At 41.6% G+C, this 26971-nt stretch overlaps 1 protein-coding gene across 1 annotated transcript in view; it reads right to left on the minus strand.

The window, feature by feature from the left end:
* LOC127640548 (relaxin receptor 2-like) overlaps positions 1–26971 on the minus strand; it is an 88432-nt gene that overhangs the window by 21389 nt on the left and 40072 nt on the right. Inside the window, exons 4-12 of the mRNA XM_052123173.1 lie at positions 23504–23609; positions 23069–23140; positions 11191–11262; positions 9252–9323; positions 8815–8886; positions 8513–8587; positions 8197–8268; positions 2059–2130; positions 241–312 (exon numbers count right to left, since the gene is read on the minus strand). Of these exons, the coding sequence (XP_051979133.1) occupies positions 241–312; positions 2059–2130; positions 8197–8268; positions 8513–8587; positions 8815–8886; positions 9252–9323; positions 11191–11262; positions 23069–23140; positions 23504–23609 (685 nt within the window). The remainder of the gene's footprint in view (positions 1–240; positions 313–2058; positions 2131–8196; positions 8269–8512; positions 8588–8814; positions 8887–9251; positions 9324–11190; positions 11263–23068; positions 23141–23503; positions 23610–26971) is intronic.

The following is a 26971-nucleotide window of genomic DNA, read 5'->3' on the forward strand; positions in this document are numbered from 1 at the left end:
ACACAGCAAAATAGCTATTGATAAAGTCAAGAATAGTTTCAATGATTAATACATCTTGTCACATCATCTTAAGAGACTTTCAAGCAATCAATGAGTCACTGGGCAGATCAGAACAAAGACAAGTGAAAAACAATGAGGTACAACAGATCTACTGAAGGAGTTTGTAAAAACTTGGAGCTTGGAACAAGAGCAGATGTTTAGCAAACACAATTTGCGACATCAATATAAAGTCAGTCTCACAGCTGTTTAAGGTTCTGCAGGCTCTGGAACAGAGATGGAGGCAGGTCTTTAATCTGGTTCACAGACACATCTCTGTAAACAAATCACACCAAATTCAGCAGCTCATTTTTCACCATAATCAGTAATGAAATAAATTATAAAAAATATCTTCAAATAGAAGCAGCTTTACTAGCTCTGTTCCGAAATGTATGCTCATTATGCTGAGAGTATTGACACACTGCAGGTGTCTCTCTATAGGCCTTTCTCTCCTCCTTATATGTGTCATATTGCAGTTGAGATTTGCTTAAAGAAATAGTTTGTTCCAAACCTCTATGACTTTCCTTTTTTAGAGGAACTCGAAAAGGAGATGTTCTGAAGACAGCTCACACTGCTCGTTTCCATATAACAAAAGCATACATTATAACGACCAGGGGCTGTCTAGCATTATAATATTAACATAAAAGTATTTTGTACAATGTATGTGCTATTGTTGCAGATAAGGTACACAACAGTTCAGACACCACACTTCCATTTTACACATCCCATACACTGGGGGACAGTGTGAAGCTTACTGCCCAGATACAGGTAAAAGGGGTTGTGTCAGAGGTACCTGGCTCTCCCCCATCGATGAAGGCCTGACCAAGAGAGTGTTCGCATAGAGAGAGAGAATGCCCGAGAGAAAGGAAGCCAACCTTGGGAAGAGACGCGGGAAGTTCGGACATGTTTGATGGTTGAACACGCCAAGTGGATGTTTAACTTCATGTCACGTCATTGTTTTCGTGTTTTGGACTGTGTACCTTTTTGAAATCCTTTTCTCTGAACAACCAAGATTAACAAAGACTGAGCCGGTCCAGTATCTCTTGGAAAACACGACCCCCAGCACACAACAGAGCTGGTCAGGTGTCCTGGAGCGAGGTAAGCTCACTTTCCCTCAGTGTCACACACACACACATTGGGTTTCCATGTTTTATGGGGACTTTCCATAGACAGGAGGTTTTTATTCTGTACAAACTTTATATTCTATCCCTAAACCTAACCCTCACAGAAAACTTTCTGCATTTTTATATTTTCAAAAAACATAATTTAGTAGGATTTATAAGCTGTTTTCCTCATGGGGACCGACAAATTGTCCCCACAACGTCACAAATTTTGGGTTTTACCATCCTTATGGAGACTACATGCTCACACACACACACACACACACACACACACACACACACACACACACACACACACACACACATACAGACGACCAAGTTAAACGGACACACTCAGTTACGAATGGGAATAGCTGTAGTGTATGGACCCTAGACAGACGGTAGGTAGGCATGTGTAATAGAACTGTGGACCTGTTTTAGTCGACCAAGCCGATTCCAAGTCTTTTGAAGCCATATGTTAGCTTGAGGAATAGATTAAAATGTAAGACTTTATTCACTGAAAATTAGCCTCCACCTTAGCTTTTATATCTCATTCCTGTTTGGGCCTGGTTTTCCATGTTTATGTATGGAAAATAACTGTGTAAAAATTTGAAAAATCTTTTTGTAACAAAAGAAAGTAATGTGGATTTGGAACAACATGAGTGTAAATAGAACTTCCTTTTTTAGTTCAGGTGTTTAAGTGAACAATTGCTTAGAAGCTCACAATCTCTTTGGCACACACACACACACACACACACACACACACACACACACACACACACACACGTTTATAAGAAATGAGCAATGAAAATGATAATGAATAATACAATCTAAAGACTCTTGTACTCTAATGTCCTGCATAGTAAAAAAGAAAAAGAAGGAATGCTTATTTGTGTGTGTGTGCGTGTGCGCGTTTACTCACAGATCTATCAATTTATGCATATCTGCAAATGTTCCATCTTCAATGGTGGTGATGTGGTTTCTCCTCAATGCTCTTAACCAGACAAACAAACATAAAATGACACCATTTCAAATATATAACCCAATTCACCAAATCCTTCACATTGAAGTAATATAAATCTATATGTAATTCAGCCCTCTCTCTATCTCTGGATCTCCAGACCGCATGAAGATCACATTTAAGCACTATGCATCAGCTCCATGCTACCAATAACTACCTCAAAGCCTCCCCTTAACACTTGAGTACATAGAGATACACTGCAAGTCACATATTAAGCCTGAAAAGCTCTGGACAGATCAGAGAGATGAAATATATTTATATATTTGAAAAAATGTGGACTGTACTGATAACTGAAACAGCCTTTTGAATTGTGGAATAGAGTGAACTGAACTGGATCAGTGATCAGAGTATATAATATACACACAGCAAATGTAAGATTCAGTAACACATCTCATGTTACGTCAATTTGAAAGAGATCAGACTGTCAGACTAAACTTTAGTGTGATTAAACTTTCATTAAAATATGGCACTTTCCACCAATGTGTTTTTATTAGTAGTAGTAGTTTTTGTAGTGAGACCTGTTAGATATGTTAGATACACTTTATTTTTACCCTCTCACATTAAATTAACTTATTATGAATCCAACTACCAATTTAATCATAAAACAATGTCAAAGTTTTGACATAATCTGTTAAATTGACATTCAATGCATTGTAGTAAATCTAGTTTTAATTATATTGAATGGATTTTATTATTTAAATGTAATTGCCAAACTATTTATTTTTGACTGTGTCCCACAGTTTGAATGATTTCCCCCTATTGAAAACAATGTTAACATTCTTTACATTTGACACACTCAAGAAGTAACATTATTTAGATGCTTTCTGCAGCATGCCGCAGGAAAACGAATACATTTTCCAAATATGTTGACTGCATTCGTCAAGCTCAGCCATTCAACCCTGTTAACCAATCTATTGGAAGAATTATTTTAATTTATTTTTTTAAATCTGAAATGAAATATACACTTATATTAAAAATATAAACTTAGCAATAACTGGTCACAAAAATTTACTTTCACTCTCTTAATTTTTACTCAATCATCCCATGTTCATATTACTAAAAAAATAAAAAAATATTATATATATATATATATATATATATATATATATATATATATATATATATATATATATAATAATGTAACAAAGGGAATTTAAATGAACATGAGTTGATTCAACTACGAAAAGTGTCTTGTCAGCTTCAATTAATCCTAAAACTAAAACTGGGCAGAGGATTTCTAGATCCAAGCATGCTTTGCATGAGACTCACCTGGGAGAGTAAATGTTAAAATGAAAATGTTATTTTGTGTCTTTGTGCAAGATGAAAATAAATAGGGAGACTTGTTTTATGTTTTGTTCCCAGTCTGTCACTCACTCAATGTTGTGTCGAATGAAGAGACACTAGGGGACTATCTTGAAGGCCTTGATTACTTCTGAACTTGAGAAAAGGCCAAAGAGAATTTGGCAGACAGAATTTGCATGTCCCTCCCCTGGAGATTCGGGTATAATAGGAGGGAATCGTGCATCTGTTCATTCATATTTCTTCTTCGGAGCCAAGCAGTTGTGCAATCAGCGAGCTGAGATCACTTCTGTTCCACTCACCTCTGTAGAGTGTTTGCTGTTGGATCTACGGTGCATATCAGCAGCTTTCTCCTTCTCTACATGGCAGTGCAGCTTTGCCCCTGGGCGCTTCGACAGAACTTTTAAAAGAGAGTATTTCCCTAAAAGAGTTTATTTCTCTAAAAGAGCACACACAGCAGGTGTTGAATGTCCTTTTTAAGACACGTTTTTTTAAAGATGCCCTTTAAAGATGCCCCTGTGTATTTTCTGGATGCGGTCAATTTCTCTCTGCTCCTGATGGTCATAGACGCTGCCTTGTGTGTCTGGGCCACGATCACTCTGAGGCAGCATTTGTGGACGGTTCATGTTCTCACTGCGAGAACTTTTCACTGCCCGGAACCGACCTCCTTACTCATCCGCTCTCACTACCCTCGACGGCGGAGTGGCCAATGGGTACTCGGAGGTCCCCCCAGATGGACAGAGTAGTTGCGATCCACCTAAGTCCAGAAAACGCCAGTACCTGGCGGGATCGCCTGGTGCTCCCCTCCAAGGCCTGTAGGATGACGTCGTCACTGACTGCCAAAGCCTACAGCGCCACCGGATAGGCCTGCCTCCACTCTGCATGCCATGGCCCTCCTGAAAGTTCACCAGGCCAAGACATTTAAAGATATGCACTTGGGTAGTCCTGACCCCAACGTTTCAGGAACCGTGCTCTGCGACCAACTTCGCCCTCCGGGCCACGAAGGTCACAGCGCGGACACTCAGGCAGGCGATGTCTACCCTCGTAGTCCAGGAAAGTCACATGTGGCTGAACCTGGTCGAGATGCAGGAGGTAGACAAAGCCCGCTTTCTCAACGCCCCCATCTCCCAGCTCGGCCTATTCAGCGGCACCGTCAACGACTTTGCCCAGCAGTTTTCGGCGGTGAAGAAACAGATGGAAGCAATTTCCCACATCATGCCCCGCCGCCGTTCCAGCGCGGGCCATGCTCCATCTGCTCGCCGAGGGCATCCCCCTGTGGCTTCCAAAAACCAGGCAGCTCCACCTCAACCTGGGCCCAGCTCTCAACCCCAGCGTCGCGCGCCCCACAGGAATCGAATGCCCCCCATCTCTGACGTCTTCGAGGACCCAGAAGGCTCCCAAACGCTCCTGAGACGGACAACCCAGGGACCGAGACGTTTGCTCCTGAGCTGGTAAACAGACCACTCCATCCCCTGGAGGAGGGCCTGGAGGACAATCCTTATTTCCTTTGCCGCACCCCCTTCGGGCTGCGGAACACACATTCTCGATAAAAGAGAATTCCCTTATTCCCTGGGTCATCTGGCTGCAAATGCCATTCTCACGGCAACCCGGTGTCACACTCAGGTAGTCCAGGTACCCTGGACGTGGACCCCTCGCCTCCGGACCCACGACTGCTGCCGGCTCTGATGAGTCTAGAGAATGCCTAGAGGACAGGACCTCCACCTCAGTCACTAACCCGCCCCCTGACGGAAGTGTGGAGCAAGGTAAGTGCTTCGAATTTTCTGTCAGTACCAAAGCCTCAGGACACACTTTTGCCTCCTGACTCGACACTACCTGCTCCGCCACCACTGCGAAGCCTCACAAGGTATGTCAAAAATGATCTTCCCCTCGCACGGAGCTTGGACACATGGCTTTCACTTCCCAACCCGTTGCGCTGGCTGGCCAGGACCATCCGACTCGGCTACGCAATCCAGTTTGCCAGGCCCCCGCCCCCTTTCGGCAGCGTCTGCTTTACCTCGGTGCATGGTGAAGATGCCAACACCCTACGTGCGGAGATCACAACCCTTTTAATCAAAGAGCAGCCGAGATGAAGAAGGGTTTCTAGGATGTTCACACAAAGACACATCCTAACATGCATCCGGCATCAGGTTTGGTTCACAGTGATAGACCTGAAAGATGCGTACTTCTCTATCTTGCCTCGACACCGACCCTTCCTATGGTTTGTATTCGTCGGCTAGTCGTATTAGTACAAGGTCCTCCCCTTCAGCATGTCCCTGTCCCCTCGCATCTTCACGAAGGTCGCAGAGGCAGCCCGTGCCCCGCTAAGGGAAGTGGGCATCCGCATACTCAATTACCTCGACGATTGGCTCATCCTAGCCCACTCTCAAGAGTCACTGTGCGTCCACAGGTACAAGGTGCTCAGGCACCTCAGCCATCTAGGGCTTCAGGTCAACTGGGAAAAGAGCAAGCTCGCCCCAGTTCAGAGCATCTCTTTTCTCGGCATGGAGTTAGAATCAGTCTCAATGACAGCACGCCTCACCAACAGAGCGGTTCTGAAATGCCTCATCTTATTCAAGCCAGGCACAGCGGTTCCTCTAAAACAATTCCAGAGGCTCCTGGGGCATATGGCATCCTCAGACTCAAGTCCCGAGATGGACATGGTGCCGCGGCACATATCGTGTGGTCATATCCCCCACCTGCCGCCAGACTTTTGACCCCAGGACAGACCTCTGTTTTCTGCGGACAGGAATCCCCCTACAGCAGGTGCCTGACGCATTCTGGTCACCACAGACACCTCCAAACTGTGTCGGCGCGCGGTGTGCAATGGGCACTCTATTGCACTCTAGTGGCCCCCTATTGGCCCACACTGACTTGGTTCTCGGATCTCACGCTCTTTGCGACAGCCCCTCCCTGGCAAATTCCCCTGAGGACGGACCTTCTTTCTCAGGGACAGGGCACCCTCTAGCATCTGCGGCCAGACCTCTGGAACCTCCTCCCTGGCTCCTGGATGGGATGCGGAAGATCTAAGAGGCCTACCACCTGCTGTTGTAGACATGATCAACCAAGCCAGAGCTCCCTCTACCAGCCAACTTTACGCCCTGAAGTGGCGCTTGTTCACAAATTGGTGTTCTTCCCGATGTGAAGACCCACAGAGATGCGCAGTCGGGTCAGTGCTCTCATTTCTGCAGGAGAGGCTGGAGGCTTATATAGCCGATAACACCCAATACCTTTTCAAGATTTTACAATCTCAGGGTTGAGTCAGTCTCGTCCTGTGTTCTCTCAGGTCCGAGCATGTAGAACTCGGGGGCACGGAACATCTGAACGGGTGTTCTGCTTGCACATAGCGCCTTTCCCCTCCTCTGAGGTGATCACGTGCACTCTTTCGTCCAAGAGAGTCCACTAAACTCGCACTGCCTGGATGTCTTTCCTCCCTAGCCCTCTGGTGAGCTAATTCAGCGGAGGAATTCCCTTGGGCAGTACCAGCTAACCCCCCGGTCACCGTGTCTGTAGCAACTCCTCCCTCGCAGCAGGTAGGATCTACCACCGTGCCATTTCCACATGTGGCCTGAAAACCCATGTTACATATTTTGCCACATTTTACCTCCCCCTAGCCTGGGCAGGTGGTGGCCTCCACAGGGTCTTTTACCCCTGAAAGAATAAGAGTTGGAAAAGAACGCCTTCCCCGATGCGTGTCATAGCGTTAAAATGGCCCCAGCCGCTTTAACTCTATGCTAGAAACATAGAGAGAGAAAAGGCGCGGCTGGTGAGGCCTGCTCCCATTCTTGGCACGTCGCTTTGTTCCCCCCCTTCAGGATGCCGGGAACCTAAAAAGTTGATGACGATTTTTATGGGCCGTTGGGGAAGGGTACGGGCAGTCTGACACAACCTGTTGCTTTGGCACGCAACTGCCTGCCCGCACTTCTGTCAGCAGCTCACGTACACGGTTCAGTGCATGGCGTGACTGAATAGGGACCCCTAGTGTCACTTAATTCGACACAACGTCGAGTGAGCAACATACGGGGAACGTCTAGGTTACTGTTGTAACCTCCATTCCCTGATCGAGGGAACGAGACGTTGTGTTCCCCCGGCCACGACGCTGAACCCAGCCACTGTAACGGCCGAACCTTATTCTCGGTTCCTCAGTGCAAAACCTGAATGAACAGATTCCCTTCATTTATACCCGTATGTCTGAGGGAGGGACATGCAAATTCTGTATGCCAAAATCTCATTGACCTTCTCAAGTTCAGAGGTAACTGAGGCCTTCAAGAAAGTTCCCTAGTGTCACTTCATTCAACACAGTGTCTCGTTCCCTCCATCAGGGACGGAGGTTACAACAGTAACCTAGACATTATGTTGTAGATTTAGAGAGCATAGTTTAAAAATTTGCAACCGTTTTATCCATTCCGGCATTTTTCTTATTTTTTTTATAGTATTTTATTAATAACTTTTGTCTTTATTTTATGTTTATTAATTGTTTATTGCTAAAACATTACAAAACTACAAGGTTTTTAAACTGTATGTAGTCAAATGTCACTGACAGATCAAATCAAAGCCCTAACATCACAGCCTCCATGATGCATAGCAACATGTATATCTAAAACATTATGTCATTATTTTTATTAATTAATTCCTTATGTCTTTAAGCTGTCCAGGCCTTAAATGATTCAGTTTAACGGTGTGTGTGTGTGTGTGTGTGTGTGTGTGTGTGTGTGTGTGTGTGTGTGTGTGTGATATACTCACAAGACGGTGAGAGAGGAGCAGTTTTTAAAACTTAATGCCCAGAGAGATGAAATTCTATTCCCCTCCATTTCCCTGTGAAAATAAACATACTCCTCCAACTGTCTTTGTAGTTCTGCAGTAGGTGATGTATATAAATTAGCAATAATTATATATCCAGATTCTTAATATTTAAAAACATATTGACATTTTCAAAACATTTTGCAATTACTTTTAACCAACACATCTTAAGGTACTGCTGGCACTGGTACTACACTCAGTGGACATGTCGGTGTCTTTTTTATATGTTTATACTTTATATTTTATGTTTATAACTCACAGCCAGTTGAGGTGAGGCATCTCAAGGCATATAGAGGTTTTAGGAAACTGTTCAACAGAGTTGTTCAACAAAGATCTGCAAAAGACATAAACATGCACATTGTGTTTTAATTGTGTTAAGCTTTAAGATAAGTCTATTGAAACAATTTCAAATATACAGTAGTAGTCGGCTGAATACTTTGTTTGGCATACTTATTCTTTTATATCTGTTTCCTTCTCACATAGCCCTATACCAAAACTTGTATTTATTCTTCTATTCTTCTATTTCAAATATCAATGTGATTTCAAAGATCATACACTTACAGGAAAAATAAAGATCTCAGGCCTTCAAAATACTTCTGTCGCATAGATGATATTTGATTCTCATCCAGAATCCTACACACACACATACACAGGAAGACAAACAAATACACATCAAACAATGACTACCTGGACAACAAATCACTATATATTCAATGTATATATATATATATGTATGTGTGCTCAGCAGCTCCAGTGCTTATGAGGAGAACATGCTGAAGCTATGTTTTTTGGAATGAGAGCCATTCTCACAGAGAACAAAACAATCCATCAAGTATATTTGATTGAAAAAGAGAAAAAAAGCAAATACACAGACAGAGAGAGGGAGAAAGAGACAGAAACAGAAAAGGTGAGAGACCTGACAACTCCCAATGGAAAATCATCCTATTTCATCACCAAGTGAGTGTGAATGTGTTTGTGAGTATATTTTTTCTACTTACAGCCACTCCAGACTGCTGAGGTCACTAAATATTCCTGCTTTGAGAGACGAAATCTTATTCTGACTCAAAAAACTGCAGAAACAAGAGAGAGACAGAGAGAAAAACAAAGAGCAAGAGAATGCATCATTGTAACAGATAAACAATGGGCAAGGAGGAGGGAACCAGCTGAACAGTCAACATAAACTTTAATGAAATAAATGAACTTAAAACAAACATAAACAAACACAGACACGCATGCAATGCAGCAACGTGCGTCTCTCTCTCTCTCGAACCGGCATCTCCAGCTCCTCTTTATCTCTCTCTCCTGCTGATCAGCTGATTCAGCGCCAGCCTATCACAGCCTGGCCACGGCCTCCTCCTCGTCAAAATCCTCCCCTGCCTGATTCATGCCGCGGTGCCACCAGTCTGACTAACTCTCCCTCACATCTCAGGGGGGGAGATGCTGCCCTTCTGGCCATTCTGTCAGCTGGTGGTCCACCCTGCCTCCTGTGAACCTGGGGGAGAGACGAGGGGAGGCATGGGGAGAGGGAAAGGGCAAGCGGAAACACAGCGAGATAGAGAGGAGAGAGAGAGAGAAGAAATTGCTCGCTGGCTCCCGGACGTGCTGTCGCCCGGTCCTCAACCACTCCTCCTCCCTCTGGCAGATGCCAGCTCGCTCCTCCCCCGACATATGGTAGCGAGTCCTCCGGCCCCTGGCGGACAGAACCGCTCCTCCCCTACTCAGCAGACGGCCGTGGTTCCTCCGGCTCTCGCCGACTGGCATCGACCCCTCCGTCCCCAGGCAGATGGCCGTGGATGGCAGTGGCGAGGACTCCGCAACAGCACATCCCTCCTCCCTCCCAGGTTTCGGCACCACTGTAACAGATAAAGGATGGGCAAGGAGGCGGCGGAAACCGGCTGAACAGTCAACATAAACTTTAATGATATAAATTAACTTAAACAAACAAACACAGACACACATGCAATGCGGCAGAGTGCATCTCTCTCTCAAACCGGCGTGTGCACCATCACGGGCTGGCCACGCCCTCCTCCTCATCACAATCATTAAATTGATAGTTCACCCAAAACTTACAAGTATGGCATAATCTACTCACCCTCCTGTTGTTAAAAACCCAAATTACTTTATTTCTTTCATGGAACACAAAAGAAAATAATGTAGGCAGAATGACAGCCTCAGTCACCATGCATTTTTGTGGTGTGAAAAAAAGATGTCTTTTGAGTTCCACAGAGGAAACAAAGTCATTCAGGGTTGGAACAACATGGAAGATGAATAAATGATGACAGCATTTTCAGTTTTGGGAAAACTATCCCTTAAATGGCAGCTTAATGTTCAAGTGGTTTTAAGTTGTGTGACTATAGAGCCCATCTGCTGTCTGTGTACCAACCACCTGACTAACAGGGCTGTTCTCCCACCTCCAGTAATCCCTCCATCTATCTCTTTCTCTCCAAGTCCCATTTTACCCCAGTTGGCTGATTAATGTTAGTACAATGTTGGTTTGATCAACAGTTGTATGTATACAGAAGCAGACACACACTCACAGTCTCATTGATATACAGTATACCTAAGTATCCACAGGTACACACCAAAGCATAAATAACATAAGAACAGCATTAGGATGCATTCAAATTCATTCTTTGATCAAGGAGCTTTTCTTCCTTTATCAACCCTAATCCAGCATCCTGATTGTTACGTCTATCTTGTGCTTCTTACATGGATTAAAGGGTGGATGATGAAAGCTTCATCAGATGGTAAGCTAATAATTATGCAGTCAGAGATAATATATTATAGATTTATTTATATTAGCAGTTTTGCAGGTGCTGTATTCACGAAGAAATCAAGGAAGGATTGATGAGAAGTTATACATGATGAGTGATTCAGATGAATGCCAAATACACTGACAGTGAACCTTTCATTCACACATTATAAAGTCTTACTCACAGTTTACGCAAAGAGAAAAGTCCTGAAAATGCCCTCTTGGAGATGATTTCTATACTGTTACTTTCCAAGTGTCTTGGGAGAAAGAGAGAGAAGAGATTTTTTTTTTGATTTTTAGAAAAACTTTACTATACAGTAATCATTCACAGAAACTTTTACACATTAGTTCACCTCAATTCATCGGAAAATATTAAAGCATTGTTTTCAACTTTACAAAGTACATCTCCATAAGTCCAGATCTTTTCAAAATCCCATAAATTTTTCATATGTAAGTAAAAGGAAAAATCATGCTTAATTCTCGCTTTTACAAGCCCTTTAAACACACTCACTACATTACATTCATTTCCATGTTCAATTTTCTGTTTTCTACTTGCATAAATAGACATTTTTGCTTGACCAATAATATAATTGAGCAAACGCCCCATTTTTCTCTTTGTTTTTGAATCCCTAAAACCATAAATAAACACATTTATATTAAATATTTCACCAAAATCATTAAAAATCCCTTTCAACAATTCAAACAGAGGCTTCAACCTCCCACAATGTGCAAAACAATGAAATGTTGTTTCCCTCTGTTCACAAAAAACACAGTTTTCTTTTACAAGCGGATTAAGAACGGAAATAAAAGCATTAACGGCAATAATGCCATGCATAATTCTCCATTGCAGATCTCCAGTAAACTTTGTCAATGGTGGCTTGTATAACGTACCCCACATCGGCTTAAAACTAGAGTCCACACTTAAGTGACATCGCCAAGGATTGTCAGAACGATGCATCAATTGTTCCTTATTCAGCACTTTTACACACATTTTATAAAAACTTTTTCCACCAATAAACATAATATTTTGGTCCTTCCAACCTTTTGACATTGTTTGAGGACAATTAGTATCTGTATCTGGCAAGTCTGGAGAAATCCTTATTACTGGAAATAAGTCCTCAGCATTTGACTCACTTTTTAATGTTGAAAAGTCATAGAGAAGCATCCATTCTTCTTCAGATAATGAGTCTCGACATTTTTCCAACATCTGTCCAACTATTCTTTCGGACCGAAGTCCAAGTCTTTGAGTCAATGCAGCAGAATTACTTAAATTCCATCCAGTCACTTCCACCAAGTCCTTCATTTTTACAATCTTCTCATTCTTCAATCTTTGTTCAAACCATGGTACTATTTCACAGGACAAATTCAAACGAGATCCATTAATCAATGGTTCTAGCATTAACCAATGCAAAGATTTTCCATCAGTGGACCTTTTTATTTTCATCAAACTCCATGATTTTCGAACACCTTCATAAAAACAGGATATTTCTTTCAAACCCATTTTTGAAGAATTTGTCCAAAATCGTTCTCTCTTTAGTCCAAACTTTCCGACCACACTTAGAAGCTTAAAAGCTATATTTGTCCAAGACATTTTTTGATACAATAGTTTTTTAACAAACTGCAGTCTAAAAGCGGCTTTCCGGCTTGCAAGGTGAATTAATCCTTGTCCTCCCTCCTCTACAGGAAGGTACACAACACTCTTTGGAAGCCAATGCAATTTGTCCCAGAAGAAATTAACAAGAGAGGTTTGAATCTTCTCTAACAAGCCCACTTGGGGTTCTAATACTGCCAGGCAATGCCATAACATAGATGCCACTAAATTGTTAATGACAAGAATTCTCCCTCTAAATGACATTTTTCTCAAAAGCCATTTCCACCTCCCCAGTCTTCCTTGAACTCTTTCAAAAACATTTTCCCAATTCTTTTGCATTGTGGTCTCATCACCCAAAAATACCCCCAAATACTTAAAACCTCTATTTGCCCATACCATCCCACCAGGCAAAATCGGGATTTCAGCCCTCCAATCACCCATTAAAAATGCTGAACTCTTTGACCAGTTAACTTTTGAAGAGGAAATTTTACCAATATTTTCAACAATTCCTGTTAGTCTGTTAATGTCTTGTTGATCGTTAACCAAAACTACTACATCATCGGCATATGCTGACATTTTTACAGTTAAAGCACTATCATATTTGAAACCACAAATACCCTCCCTTATTTGACTTAACATAGGTTCCAAAGCAATTGAATACAACATACCGGACATTGAACATCCTTGTCTGATTCCTCTTCCTACCTTAAACGGAGCACTCAAGCCACCATTGATCTTCAATATGCTTTCAATGTCATCATAAAGGACTTTATCATTTCTATGAAACCAGGAGGAAAGCCAAAAGCTTTAAAAGTATCCCATAAGTAACAAAGTTCCACCCGGTCAAAAGCTTTTTCCTGGTCGAGTGAGACCAGACCGCACTTCAGGCCAAAAAGCCTAGAAACCTCTAAAACATCTCTAATTAGTGAAATGTTGTCCACAATCGATCTTTCAGGTATACAATATGACTGATCTGTGTGTACTATCATTCCCATCACTTCTTTTAGCCGGTTAGCCAAGGTCTTTGATAAGATTTTATAATCAGCACACAACAATGCCACCGGTCTCCAATTTTTAATTTCTTTTAAGTCACCTTTTTTTGGGAGCATGGTTAAAACTGCCCTTCTACAGCTCTGTGGCAGCTTTCCTCCATTTAAGCTGTCATTCAAAACTTCAATCAAATCTTCTCCCAAAAACTCCCAATAGGCCTTAAAAAAATCAACAGGCAAACCATCAATTCCTGGTGCCTTGCCATTTTTTAAGCTTTGTAAGGAAACATATAACTCCTCCTTTGACAAAGGTTTCACTAGTTCTTCAAAAGCGTTTTTAGGCACCCGAGGAAGATCTTTATAAAATTGTTGTGCCATTAACTTATCTTCTTTATACTCTCTGGTATAAAGCTCTTCATAGAACTTAGTTGCTCTTCTGCGTATATCAGCAGTTTTCCTAAGTTCTTTTCCATCCTCAGATCTTAAACAGTGCATTAACCGACTTTGGCCATTCTTTCTTTCCAAGCTAAAAAAAAATCTGGATGGGGCATCCATTTCAGCTATATTCTGAAACCTTGATCTCACCAGCGCCCCCTGTGCTCTAACTCCAAGCAGATCAGCCAACATTGTTTTTTTATTTTTTCAATGCCTTAAAATTATCTGGATTGCCTACGGCCCCACATAAATATTGAAGCTCCAAAACCTCAGATTCTAATTTTTTTTATAGATTTTATGATGTCCTTTGACACATTGAAAGCATACTGATTACAAAACTGTTCGATTTGAAGTTTTCCAGCATCCCACCATTGTTGCAATGAAATAAAATTTTCTTTTTGCAATCTCCATTTTCCCAAAGATACCGAAGACATTTATTAAAATTAGAATCTTCAATAAATGCACAATTAAAATGCCAATAAGTGCTTGTAATTTTTATAGAATTAATAAACACAGAAGTAATCACCATAGAATGATCTGAAAAACCTACTGGACATATGTGACAACTTTTATAGCATTGAGACTGAAACTTATAACAATAAAATCTATCCAACCTTGCCAAAGCAATGTGATTTTCTCTTACATGTGTCCAAGTGTATTGTCTTATATCATCATGCAAGTTCCTCCAGACATCACAAAGTTCATTTGATTCAATAAGTTGCAACAATCGCCTTCTTGAAGCTGTGAGGCTCTAAATGATTTCTATCGATGTCATCGGCAGTACAAGTAAAATCTCCACCAAGTACCAAATAACACTCTTGACATTGCTGAATTGTATTAGCAAGTGTGTCTAGAAAAATCATTCTCTCAGATGCATTGACTGGGACATAAACATTAATCAATTCCAAAATAATCTTGTCATATTTTGCTGTAACTTTTAATAACCTTCCTTTCACTATCTCTTCTACATTATAGGACTCTGGCAAGAATTTTTTGGAAAATAAAATTCCAACTCCTGCACTAAAAACACTGTTATGACTTAAAAAAATCTGGCCATCCCATTCTTTTTGCCATTCTACAGCATTTTCTTGCGTGCTATGAGTTTCCTGTACAAATGCAATATCTATACCTTTAATTTTCAAAACATATAATTGTGCTCTTTTAACAGCGTCTCTTGCTCCATTTAAATTAATGGATGAGATTTTAATTAATGGATGAGACTCATTAGAAGAGAGCAAACCAAAAGGCACAACACATACACATTAATATTACTCCACCATTTGATCACTTTCATTTTGCAATATTTGAGAACTCAATTTTTGCACAATTTTCTTCAGCCGATACACATCTGGATTTGACAGACAATTTTCCCCTCTTCGCCTCATCGCCATTCTGGCTGACTCAATAAACATCGTCTGATCAGAAAAATGGTCAATGACTTCAACATTTCGCTTCCCCTTAGTGGATTGTAGAAAATGTCTTATTCGCTCCGAACTGTAGCCACTAAAGTTTTCCAGATTTGAATTAAAGAGAGAATCGACAGTTTCTCTTTCACTGTCTGATTCTGAAACCTCATCTGCACTACAGGACTCCCCACTAACTCCATCGTCAGTTGCAACACCATCCTGCATTTTCTTCTTAGATTTAGGCACAACTTCCCATTGATCTGTTTTTCTCTTAACTATTGGAACTTTGAAAATTGTCTCATCATCTCGAAAAAGATCTGCATGTAGCTCAATCAGATTTACTTCATCACTTCCCTGCGTTTCATTCATATTCTCCTCTACATTTCCATTCACCTCTACCTCGTCAACATTTTTCCCTTTCTCGCCAGCTACAAGCACCTGTTCTATTTTATTGTTCCCCAAATTCTTTTCCTCCGAATCTCCTCCCACAGTGCTATTTTCCTGCGTTTCTTTCTCAGTGCATGAACGCATTAAGTGGCCTTCCTTAACACATCCAAAACACTTCAAACTCTCAGTTGTCACACAAATAACGTAGTCAAAACCGTCAATCCTAAACTTCAGAACAATATTCAAATCCTCTATATCGCTCTTCAGCACTATATATACTTGTCTCCTAAAAGAGACAACATGCTTCAATAACGGAGACTTACAACCTAAAGGAATCTTTCTTATGGTTGAGACAATCTGACCATGTCTTGAAAGTTCCCTCTCTAAAATTTCGTCCTTAATGAAAGGGGGCACATTCGATAATATCACTTTCTTCGCTGGATTAACCAGAGGAAAAACTTTCACAAAACTGTCATTCAGCGTTATCCCTTTCTCAACGACCTCATTTACTTTTTCAATCTTATCCAAAAAAAGGACAACAGCACCGTTCATCCTAGAAGCAGACCGTATACTGTTATATCCAACAATTTTTCCGATCGCTATACTAACCTCTTCCACTGAGCTCTCAGTTCCAACCGGCACTTTAATACCATGCCGCCGGGTGAGCTGGGCAAAACCCGCTCCTCCCGAACTATCCATGGCCGCCAGTTTAAGACTGGCTAAGCCTCCCCTATCCTACACTCCCCCCCTACAAACACACACGATACCAATTTCAGCAAGATATAGCAGAAGAGAAAGAAACCAACAGACCGTAAAAATTCAGAAGAAACTTCAGCCACGCTCCGAATCACCCTCCACTCTCGCTCAACAGACGCTCACACATGCGCAAACGCGAAAAGAGAGAGCGAGAGAGAGAGAGAGAGAGAGAGAGAGAGAGAGAGAGAGAGAGAGAGAGAGAGAGAGAGAGAGAGAGAGAGAGAGAGAGAGAGAGCGCTGTGGTTATCTAAAGTAATAGCTAATATCTGATCAATCAATATTTTTAAAGATGGTTTATCAAGGGCTGTCAAAGTTAACGCTGTAAACACATGAATTCAATTTGACATTATACTCTAATTGGTTAATTTAGAGCTTAATGATAATGATCAAAGCTGCAGTGCAAGTCTGTAGCAGAGCATAGCTCAGTAAAATGAGAAAGGCTTTCTTTATAGATAATTTACACTGTAAACCCTTAAATTGTCATAACTGGAAATATCAAGTTGGGATAATTAAGTATTACTTGAAATGTCAGATTTTGGACTCATAACTCATATATTTAAGTTAATTGAACTTATTTATCTTACAAAATCCATAGACTTAAGATTTTAAGTGTTAATAACAAAACTGAGGTTATAGGGAATACCCAGAATGCTTTGCAGATGAATTATATAATCATGTTTCATTGGTCAAAGGGAAGTTATGGGGTCATTTATACATGTATAGTTGTACTTAATAATTTCTAGAGGTTGTAGCTCTTTTTATGTATTATTTATGTTGTTTTGTTGTTAATAGTGGTTTCGTGTGATGTCACCATGAGTGTGCTCAGTGTCCCATTTCGTCAAGTTTGATCCTGTTCACTATAATTTTCTATGAGTATGTGCAGATAAATTGCATGTAAACTTTATATGCATTTCTTTGGAGAATTAAGTTTATTTAATGACTGACCTAAAATCAGTTATGATCTTTATTTGAGTGGTGGTATTGTTTGATATAAAATTGAATATATTCAATTAAAAATATTAAGAACATTAGAAACAACAATAGTTACCTCAACTTATATTATTACGTTTATTCTATATGAACCAAGATAACTGAACTTAAGTACATACGTTTTGGAGACACCATTACTCAATAAAATTGAGGACATGTGTTTACTCAATCAAATGAATTGTAAAGGGAACTCGTTAGAATTTATACATTTAATTCAGATGGGGTGTTTCATGAAAATGAAACGTAATTATCAGAAGGCTTATTATAAATAAGCTAAATAGAAAATAATTCTAAATGAGCTCAATATATCACTCATAAGCATACACTGTTATTCATAGAACTATTAATGTGAACACCAGCGGAGGACTGCAGGTCAGGTGCAAAAATGTCTCTGGTTACGTATTGTAACCCTTGTTCCCTGAAAAAAGCAGAACGAGATGCTGCGCTGAGAAAAGCGATTTGGGAACAATCCTACGTGTTTGTGACCAGCTGAAACGTGTGTGTAACACGTCAATGAACATTGACCGGAATTTGTAGCCTCAGTTGGTGTAATCATTCGATGCACCTGTGGCCGGGCTATAAATGGACGCGCCACCAGCGTGTCGTCAGATATTTTATCTGAAGAGCAGTCCTGGGGCATCCCAGTGCAGCAAAGAAGCGCAGCATCTCGTTCTGCTTTTTTCAGGGAACAAGGGTTACAATACGTAACCCGAGACGTTCCCTTTACAAAAAGCTTCACTAGGATGCTGCACTGAGAAAAGCGCTTTGGGAACGAGAATACCCACGCCCCCGCACTGAGGCTGTCGGGACCCCTACGGTTGTGAAGTGTGCTCACAAGAACGCGAGACGTCTCAGACAAGAGCTTGAGATGTCAACTCAAGGACATAAGAGCCCGGAGTAGCATGAACATCCAAACTATAAAATCTGATGAATGTGTGTGGAGAGGACCAGCCTGCCACATCACAAACTTTCTGCAGAGGAAACCCTCTAGCCAAGGAGGGTGCAAAATTGCTTTAGCTATACCTGGGGCAAATTCTAAACAGGCCGGCAAAACAGACAGAGCATGTAGATCCCAATCCTCTTTAGAGAGGTGATCGCCATAAGAAAGACCATCTTGAGAGTCAGAAGTCTGTCAGATGCTGACTCTAGAGGTTCAAAGGGGGTCTCAACCAGACCCTCCAGGACTATTGCCAAGTCCCAAGAATGAGTCCTGGTCCTAACAGGAGGCCTCAGTCGCATGGCTCCACGAATGAAGCGAGCGAGTAGAGGATACCTCCCCAAAGGCACCCTGTCCATCAAGGCGTGGCAAGCCGAAATGGCAGCCACATAAACCCTGAGAGTAGCGGGGCATAGGCCTGCTGACAGTTTTTCCTGCAGAAAGTCCAGAACTCAAACAATCTGGCAGTTAACTGGATCTGCACCATGTGAACTGCACCATCTTTCAAAGACACCCCACTTATTGGCATAGATTCTTCTAGTGGAGGGAGCCCTAGCACTTAGAATCGTCTCTATAACCTCAGGTGAAAGCCCTGTGTCCCTCAGTTGCTACCCTTCAGGGGCCAAACATGAAGTTTCCACAATGTGGGCCGGGATGAAATATTGTCCCCGGTGCCTGAGACAGAAGGTCCCTCCTGTCCGGAATCGCCAAGGCGAGCCATCGAGGAGAGATATTAGTTCCGAGAACCATACCCTGTTTAGCCAACGCGGCGCTATCAGTAAGAAGCAAGACCCTTGCTGGCGAACTCTGGCCAAGACTCCCGGGAGCAGAGAAACCGGGTGAAATGCATACAGAATTATTCTGGGCCATGTATGCGCCATCGCGTCCAGACCCAGGGGGACTGGGTGACTCAGAGAGTAGTAGAGGGGACATCGCGCTGTCTCTAGAGAGGCGAAGAGGTCCACTTCTGCCCTGTAAAATCTCACCCAGATTTGTTGTAGAGATTTTGCAGCTCTTTCCACAGTAGACGTGCCTGCTCCGGTTTCACGGTAATGGGAACCACACTGTTGAAACGCATAGTGCGGCAAGAAAATTGAATTCTGTAGCCTCTTTCTACTGTCTTCAGAACCCACATAGAAATACCTGGCAGACGTTTCCACGCTGCCAGGTTCTCTGAGATGGGTATCAATTTCGACACTTCCTGTTGAGGGGATGTTGAGTGTTTCCGCGTCCTGGATTAAGGCAGGAAGCATCGGTACACCCAACTCTTTGTTGGAAGCCTCTGTCACCCGAAACACCAAAGGCGGCGAGAGTGAAGAGGTTTCGTGAGGGTATCGGAAGGGCCGAAGTGGATGGTACACGCGCCCCATCCCGAGAGGGACTACCCCCACAAGGCTGGGTACAAGACCGTCAGGGTTTCTTTCTTTTAGCAATCACGACCCTGAGGTCCTGCTTGGGGGTCTGCTGAGGGCGTCAAGCTTGTCCCCAGTCCTTACGAGGGGGAGCACGACTCACCTCACTCTATTTCTGAGCCTCCCTCCTAGCAGAGTCGGGGCGGGACTGGGTGGCCGACTGCCCCGCCCCCTGAGTGCGGCGAGGAAAAAACTGCCCAAAGGCATCCTCATGGCTTTTCGCCTCCTGGAATCCTGGAGATAACCGTATTCATGGCGTCTCCAAAGAGACAAGAAGGCGAAACCGGGGCATCGAGTAAGAAAACTCTGTCCTTATCCCTGATGCCCGAAAGGTTAAGCCATAAATGCCTCTCCGTGCTGACTAAAGCGGACATAGACCGACCAATAGCATGGGCTGTCTGCTTGGTCGCATGGAGAGATAAATCTGTGGCCCGACGAAGTTCAGAAAAGGCATCTTCGTCAGGTTCGAAAAGGCATCTTCGTCACACTCTACCACAAATATTTTAGGTTAGCCTATTTTTCAGTGTAGCATCAAAAAATCAAAGGTGTTCATGCTTACACAGTCAAAGAACAGACTGAAACAGAACGCAGGTCAAAGAAAAAACATACAGTTATCTTTTGTGGTTGCTGTGGGAGCAGAAACATTTAAGGTTTTCATAAGCCTTTAATTTTATTTACTTTAAATCATTACCTTATGATACAGAACTTTACTACAAAGTTTTCTAAGCAATGTCTGTCATTTCTTATGATTAATAGATGTGAAGTCTTGAGGGCTTCACTGTTTCTCTTTCTTTCTATATCGTACCGCTATACTGAGCGATACATTGTTGAACTCTAATGGACAATAAAAATGTCATCCTGTCTCAGGCTCTATAAAGGAAGCAGGCTTTAAAACCTCCAGTGCACTTAGCAGAAAATGGGAGAGGGTGGATGAGAAGAACATTACAGTTTTTTGTTAAGAGAAATAAAAGATGGATGGGAAAGAGGAGTGGGTCAGTGCTTCATTCCTGCAGGAGAGGGGGAGGCTGTCCCCCTCCACCTTGAAGGTGTGTGTCGCTGCTATCGCAGCCCACCATAACGCAGTGGACATCCTAAGACCAGGACCGGGCTACGTGCCCAAGGTTTCTACGACCCCCCTTCAGGGTTTAGGTCGTGAACCTGCAAGCGAAGCTGCCCCGGGAGGAGGCAGACCCAGCCTCTTCGTTGCTGTGTCCGGTACGTGCTTTGCGTACCCATTTGGATCGCATGCAGGTGCTCTAAATGCTCTGAGCAGCTCTTTGTCTGCTTTGGCAGATGATGGAAAGGGAACGCCGTCTCCAAACAGAGGTTAGCTCATTGGGTTGTTGATGATATCCCCTAGCCTATCAAAACCAGGTTGTGCCCCCGGGGTTTGAGCACACTCTACGAGAATTGTGGCATCCTCGTGGGCACTGGCAAAAGCACTGCCCCCCCGGTCGCCGTGTCTGTAATAACTCGTCCCTTGTCAGGCAGGATCTACCACTGCACCATGTCCACGGGTGGCTTGACAACCTCCGTGTGTATTAGCCACAAGTTACTTCCCCCCAGTCTGGTCAGGTCATGGTCTCCACAGGGCCTTTCCCCCCTGAAAGAATAGGAATGGGAAAGCACTCCTTCCCCGACGCATCTATAGCGTTAAGATAGCCCCATGCAAGTCACGTCGCCTGTTTCCGTACAGGTACGGGGAACCTAAGAGCGGTATATGACACCTTTTATTGGGGGCATTGGGGACGGTTACATGCAGCCGACTCAGCTGCTTCTAGCACGCAACAGCCTGCTTGCACCTGGCTCGGCAGCCACGTAACATGGGTTAGTGCATGCCGTTTTTAAGTGGGACCCCTTGTGTCACTACAATCAACACAACCTCTAGTGAGTGTCAGAAGGGAAACATAATGGTTACTGTTGTAACCTCACTTCCCCGATGGAAGAAACGAGACGTTGTGTTCCCCTTGCCACGTCACTATCCCTACCACTGTAATCGCTGTAACCGTATCCTTGGCTCCTCAGTGAAAACCTGTCTGGCATTCGCTCGCCCGCTCCCTTTATACTCTTATGTCCGGGGGCGGGGCATGCAAATTCTGTCTGCCAACTTGACATTGGCCTTTTCTCAAGTTCAAGTTCAGAGGCTCTTAGAAGAGACCTCTTGTGTCACTACAATCGACACAACATCTCGTTCCTTCCATCGGGGAACGGAGGTAACAACAGTAACCATGACGTTATTTTTGTAATTTCTGTATTATATATTGTTTAATTAACATTCTGTGCTGCAATTGACATTATAAACATTCTTGGAATAAACTCCTTTGTATTGCTTTGACCAATGTCATAACTAGCATTTTATTTATCCTAAAACACACAAATAAATAGTATATCACACTTTTTGCAGAACTTGAAAAAATCACAACTAAAGCTTGTGTGCTATATTTTTCTTCCAAGCATATTTTCCATACATAAGATTTTCAATTACAAAAATTCTTCAAACTTTTAAACAAAAATGCTTCATTTTTTTAGACAAAATAATAAAAGGCCTTGCCAAACTACTTATGCCAACAATTCTTTCTTCCAAAATGTCTGCCTTTTTTTCTATTAATAATTTCAGAACTTTTTTTTTTACTGTAAGAACCATACAAAATATTCTAATCACTTAATTGAGAAAAAGAAGTATAGTATTCAATAAAAACATTAATTCATGAATTGTCTTTTTAATGCATTTTTGAATAACTTAATAGATCCAGACAAAAAAGTGAGCGGCACATCATTGACCCCTATACTTCTATAAAGGCATTTGAAAAGCAGCAAAAATAAACGAAGGCATGTTAAAAAAGTTTCCAAGACAGTTTTAATGTGAACTTCATAAATAATAACATAAAGAAATGTAGTTTTAACAAAATCTAACTCTGACTGGGACATTAAAGTGCCCGAAGTTGAAACACCTCCCCCTACACACACACACACAACTTAGTGGTATTTTAGAGAAAAGTACAAATAAATAATTGCAAAGCTAATCATCATTTATAAATCATGACTTTCAGCTTAAGGCAAGGACATTCAGACATTCTACAAGCTTAGAAGTGATGGCAGAGAGAGAGAGAGAGGGATTTGAAGAACAGAAGGAGAGATGAAAGAATGCGGTGTCACTCACAGTCTCTCCAGGTGTCGATAGCGAATGAACAGATCACGAGAGAGAGATTCAATCCTGTTACTGTTCAGCTCTCTGAGGGGAGAGTGGGAGGAAAATAATGATTCAAATTTATAACAAATAAAATGATTTGTGGCTTTTTCTATTTTCATGTTTATAGGGACATTTCACCCAAATCAAAAATGTCTATCTTCATTTACTCACCCTCATTTGTTCCAAACCTGTGTGACTTTCTTCCGTGTAACATAACAAAAGATGTTAGGAAGAATGACAGCCTTAGCCACTGTTTACTTTCATTGTATAGAACAAAAGATTAAGCAATTCATATGGGTTTAGAACAACATTAGGGTGAGTAAATGATGCACTTTCATTTTTGGGTGAACTATTTCTTTAATGTAGTTAAACATCTATTGCTCTCTGTTCCCGTCAAATACTTACAGTGCTGTTACATTAGAGGACACAACAGGGACATGGAGGAGACTTTTGCCATTACAGTTCACCTTCCGACCCTCACAATGACACGCATCTGGATAGACATCTAACACTGAAATCACACACACAAAAATGCCATTAAAATTCCACAGCAAAAACTCCTTTTTTTTCTCTCCCCTTTTCTCCCCAATTTGGAATGCCCAATTCCCAATGTGCTCTAAGTCCTCGTATTGGCATAGCGAATCTCAGTTGCCTCCGCCTCTGAGACTGTCAATCCATGCATCTTATCCTATGGCTTGTTAAGCTTGTTACCGTGGAGACATAGCATGTGGAGGCTTCATACTATTCTCCGTGGCATCCATGCACAACTCACCATGCACCCCACTGAGAGCAAGAACCACATTATAGTGACCACGAGGAGGTTACCCCATGTGCCTCTACTCTCCCTAGCAACTGGGCAAATTGGTTTGCTTAGGAGACATAGATGGAGTCACTCAGCACACCCCAGCAAAAGCTTTACTATAAACAGCGCAAGGCACTGTTTACGAAGTTAGTATTTCAATATTCATTTTAAATATGGTCAGCTAGAAAATTACTTATTTAGATAAGAATAGTAATGCATACTTATAAAGGTCTACATTTAGGTAGCTAAGCAAATGTGTTCTGTGTGTTTTATTGTGTTTATATCTGCTTTTCTGAGATAGGCTATAGTGTTTCATCAATCGGCTCTGTGCTGAAGCGTATTGATTTTACACTTCAGAAATCATTTAATAAAGACAGAGAGCAGGAAACAAACGGAGAGATAGATTACTTCATGTTTTCTGAAATAGATAAACTCCCATCATTAACATGACAAAACGTGCTTTTGTTGTTCCAAACCCTTTCAAACCACTTTTTTTCATTGGTGTATAAAATCAATGCCCCAGTTCTATTCATGCCTTGTTCAATCCATTTAAAAACTGCATGGCATCACAACCATGACCATTTAAAGTTTTTATTTCCTTGTTAAATACTTTTCCCATTTAGCTTGCTCTAATTAAATTCTGATACTGATGTGTGCTGTTTTTAAAGCTGGAGAAATCGGCATTAGGACAGAAGAAAAAAGGCACTGTACTCTGGAACGGGTCCTTTCATAGCCTTAAAATCTTTCACACATCACATTCATTTATAAAAATGTGTTCCAGTAAAAAATAAAACATAAGTGCATCACAGCATGGTGTAGGAGTGGATTTATCACTGTCTCTTCAGCCTATTGATGAGTTGAATACATTCATTAACAGTGTTTTTGCCATGTGCATTTATCCCAGTTACTGTATGTTATAATGATGTATGTTGCAGGTAATTTGTTTATTTGACCTCTGAGGTGTGACTGGGGGTCTGACCCATGACAGGAATGCAGTAAAAGTGCTTACTCATTTAGCCTGGCTCCCAGAGAACAAATATACATGTGAGTTGTAACTGTTTCATTGATCATATATGCAGTTTAAGTAAGAGTTTTATTGGGTTTAAGTTTTCGGTCATTAATTACTGAAACAAATAACATTTTTAGCATTCATCACTAAAAGTATATTTCTGCCTAACTTTTCTGTTGCGTTTGGATGTATTGTTCTATTTTATTCTAGCTGATAAGGCCTGTGTCCCAGTGAGGTTCTCAACCTTGGGAGAAATGTTGTGTTCTGTCTAATGATGTTATTGGAGGGATTGTTTGTTGTTTTGAGAATCATGTGACTAAGTCAGAGGAACTGGATGCCAGTTCATCTAAAGAGAAGACTCACATCAGACCCCCCTTTTTTATACTCAACCAATTTTCTTTGGAGAACAGGACAAAATAAATGAATAAATAATACAAATAAAAACAAATAAATGTAGGGTACAACAGAGCTGAAGGCCCCCTGGGGGTAAAAGGCTTGTTTGATTTTCTTTTCTCCCAAAACACTAAAAAGCAACAGAAATCACCAAAGCACTTTCCTAAATACCTGGTTGTCACTATGCACTGCAATTTATTCTGATCCATGAGATCATAATGTCTAAAGGTTTATATTGAGGCAGTTTGTTAAAGGGTGATTAAATAATAATAATACAAAAATACATATTTTATATATTTACATTTATCTGAAGGATTTATATTGAGTAAGTGATATCTTAATTTGTTACACAAAAATGCATTGTGCAGTCTCTAAATTAATTGCATTACTTGACAAATTTTGGGGTATAAGGCACCCTCAACACATTTTAAAAAATATATAATCATTTTGTCAAATCAATCTTCTGTCATTATTTCTATTCACACAATTGATGTTGCTCCCCCATAATTCATAAAAAGTTATATTTTTCCTTCTTTTTTCTGACCTTGATACATTTTGTGAATAGAAAAGTCTAATATTCCTTAAGGTGTGCCTTTATCCCAGCTGTACCATTCTAATATTTCAAGTAAAAAAATAATTAATTACACTTCAGACCTCATCATAAGACACTAACAACATGTTTTCAATGTTGCATATTTTCAATATGGACTTTCTCACATGACAAAAACTACAGAATTCTATACAGATAGATTATTGTTTTGTCCATGATGGCTTTTAAAGTTTGACATAGACGGTAGTTTCACCTTTCAACCCCAAGTGAGTTTAACATGGTGTACGTCTGAAACTATCTACAACTTTATCCCTTAGTGAGTTTAATAAAGCCATAATTTTCAAACTTCAATGAGTCTCATCTAACCCAAGACTGACAATCAGGATGAGTATATTTCCTGTGGATTTGTTATTTAGGAGTGTTGGGTGTTTGATTGGGGCTGAATCTGAAGGCCCTAAAAGTTCATATCAACATTACATGTTGATGCATGTTCTCATCAACTGGCAGATGTCTTCACAGACATGTTTAACTGCCAAGAAAACCATAATAATTATAATGTCAATAAATAAATGAATTAGAGGTCACTGAGGTAGTCAAACAACACCAGAAATGCTGAAAGCTTTGGATGTGGAGGGGGTGTCATGGATGACACGCCTCTTCAACATTGTGTGGAAGTCTGGTACAGTGTCCAAGGAGTAGCAGAACGGGGTGGTGGTTCCCCTCTTCAATAAGGGGGACCAGAGAGCGTGTGCCAACCACAGGGGTATCACACTTCTCAGCCTCCCTGGTAAATTTTACTCCAAGGTGCTGGAGAGGAGGGTTCGGCTGATTGTCGAACCTCGGATTGAAGAGGAACAATGTGGGTTCCGTCCTGGCCGTGGAATGACGGACCAGATCTTTAATCTCGCAAGGATTCTGGAGGGAGCCTGGGAGAATGCCAATCCAGTCTACAAGTGTTTTGTGGATCTGGAGAAGGCGTATGAAGCTTTGGCAAATCTAATGAAAAGTAGAGTAGTTCTCTTGAGCACCGAATATGCCTCTGGTCTACGAAAAAAGGCAAATGAGAAGTAGGCAGACAGTATTTGCATACCCCGCCCCCGGACATACGGGTATAAAAGC

This window comes from Xyrauchen texanus, chromosome 4 (assembly GCF_025860055.1).
Source record: "Xyrauchen texanus isolate HMW12.3.18 chromosome 4, RBS_HiC_50CHRs, whole genome shotgun sequence".
In the NCBI taxonomy this organism is placed as follows: domain Eukaryota; kingdom Metazoa; phylum Chordata; class Actinopteri; order Cypriniformes; family Catostomidae; genus Xyrauchen; species Xyrauchen texanus.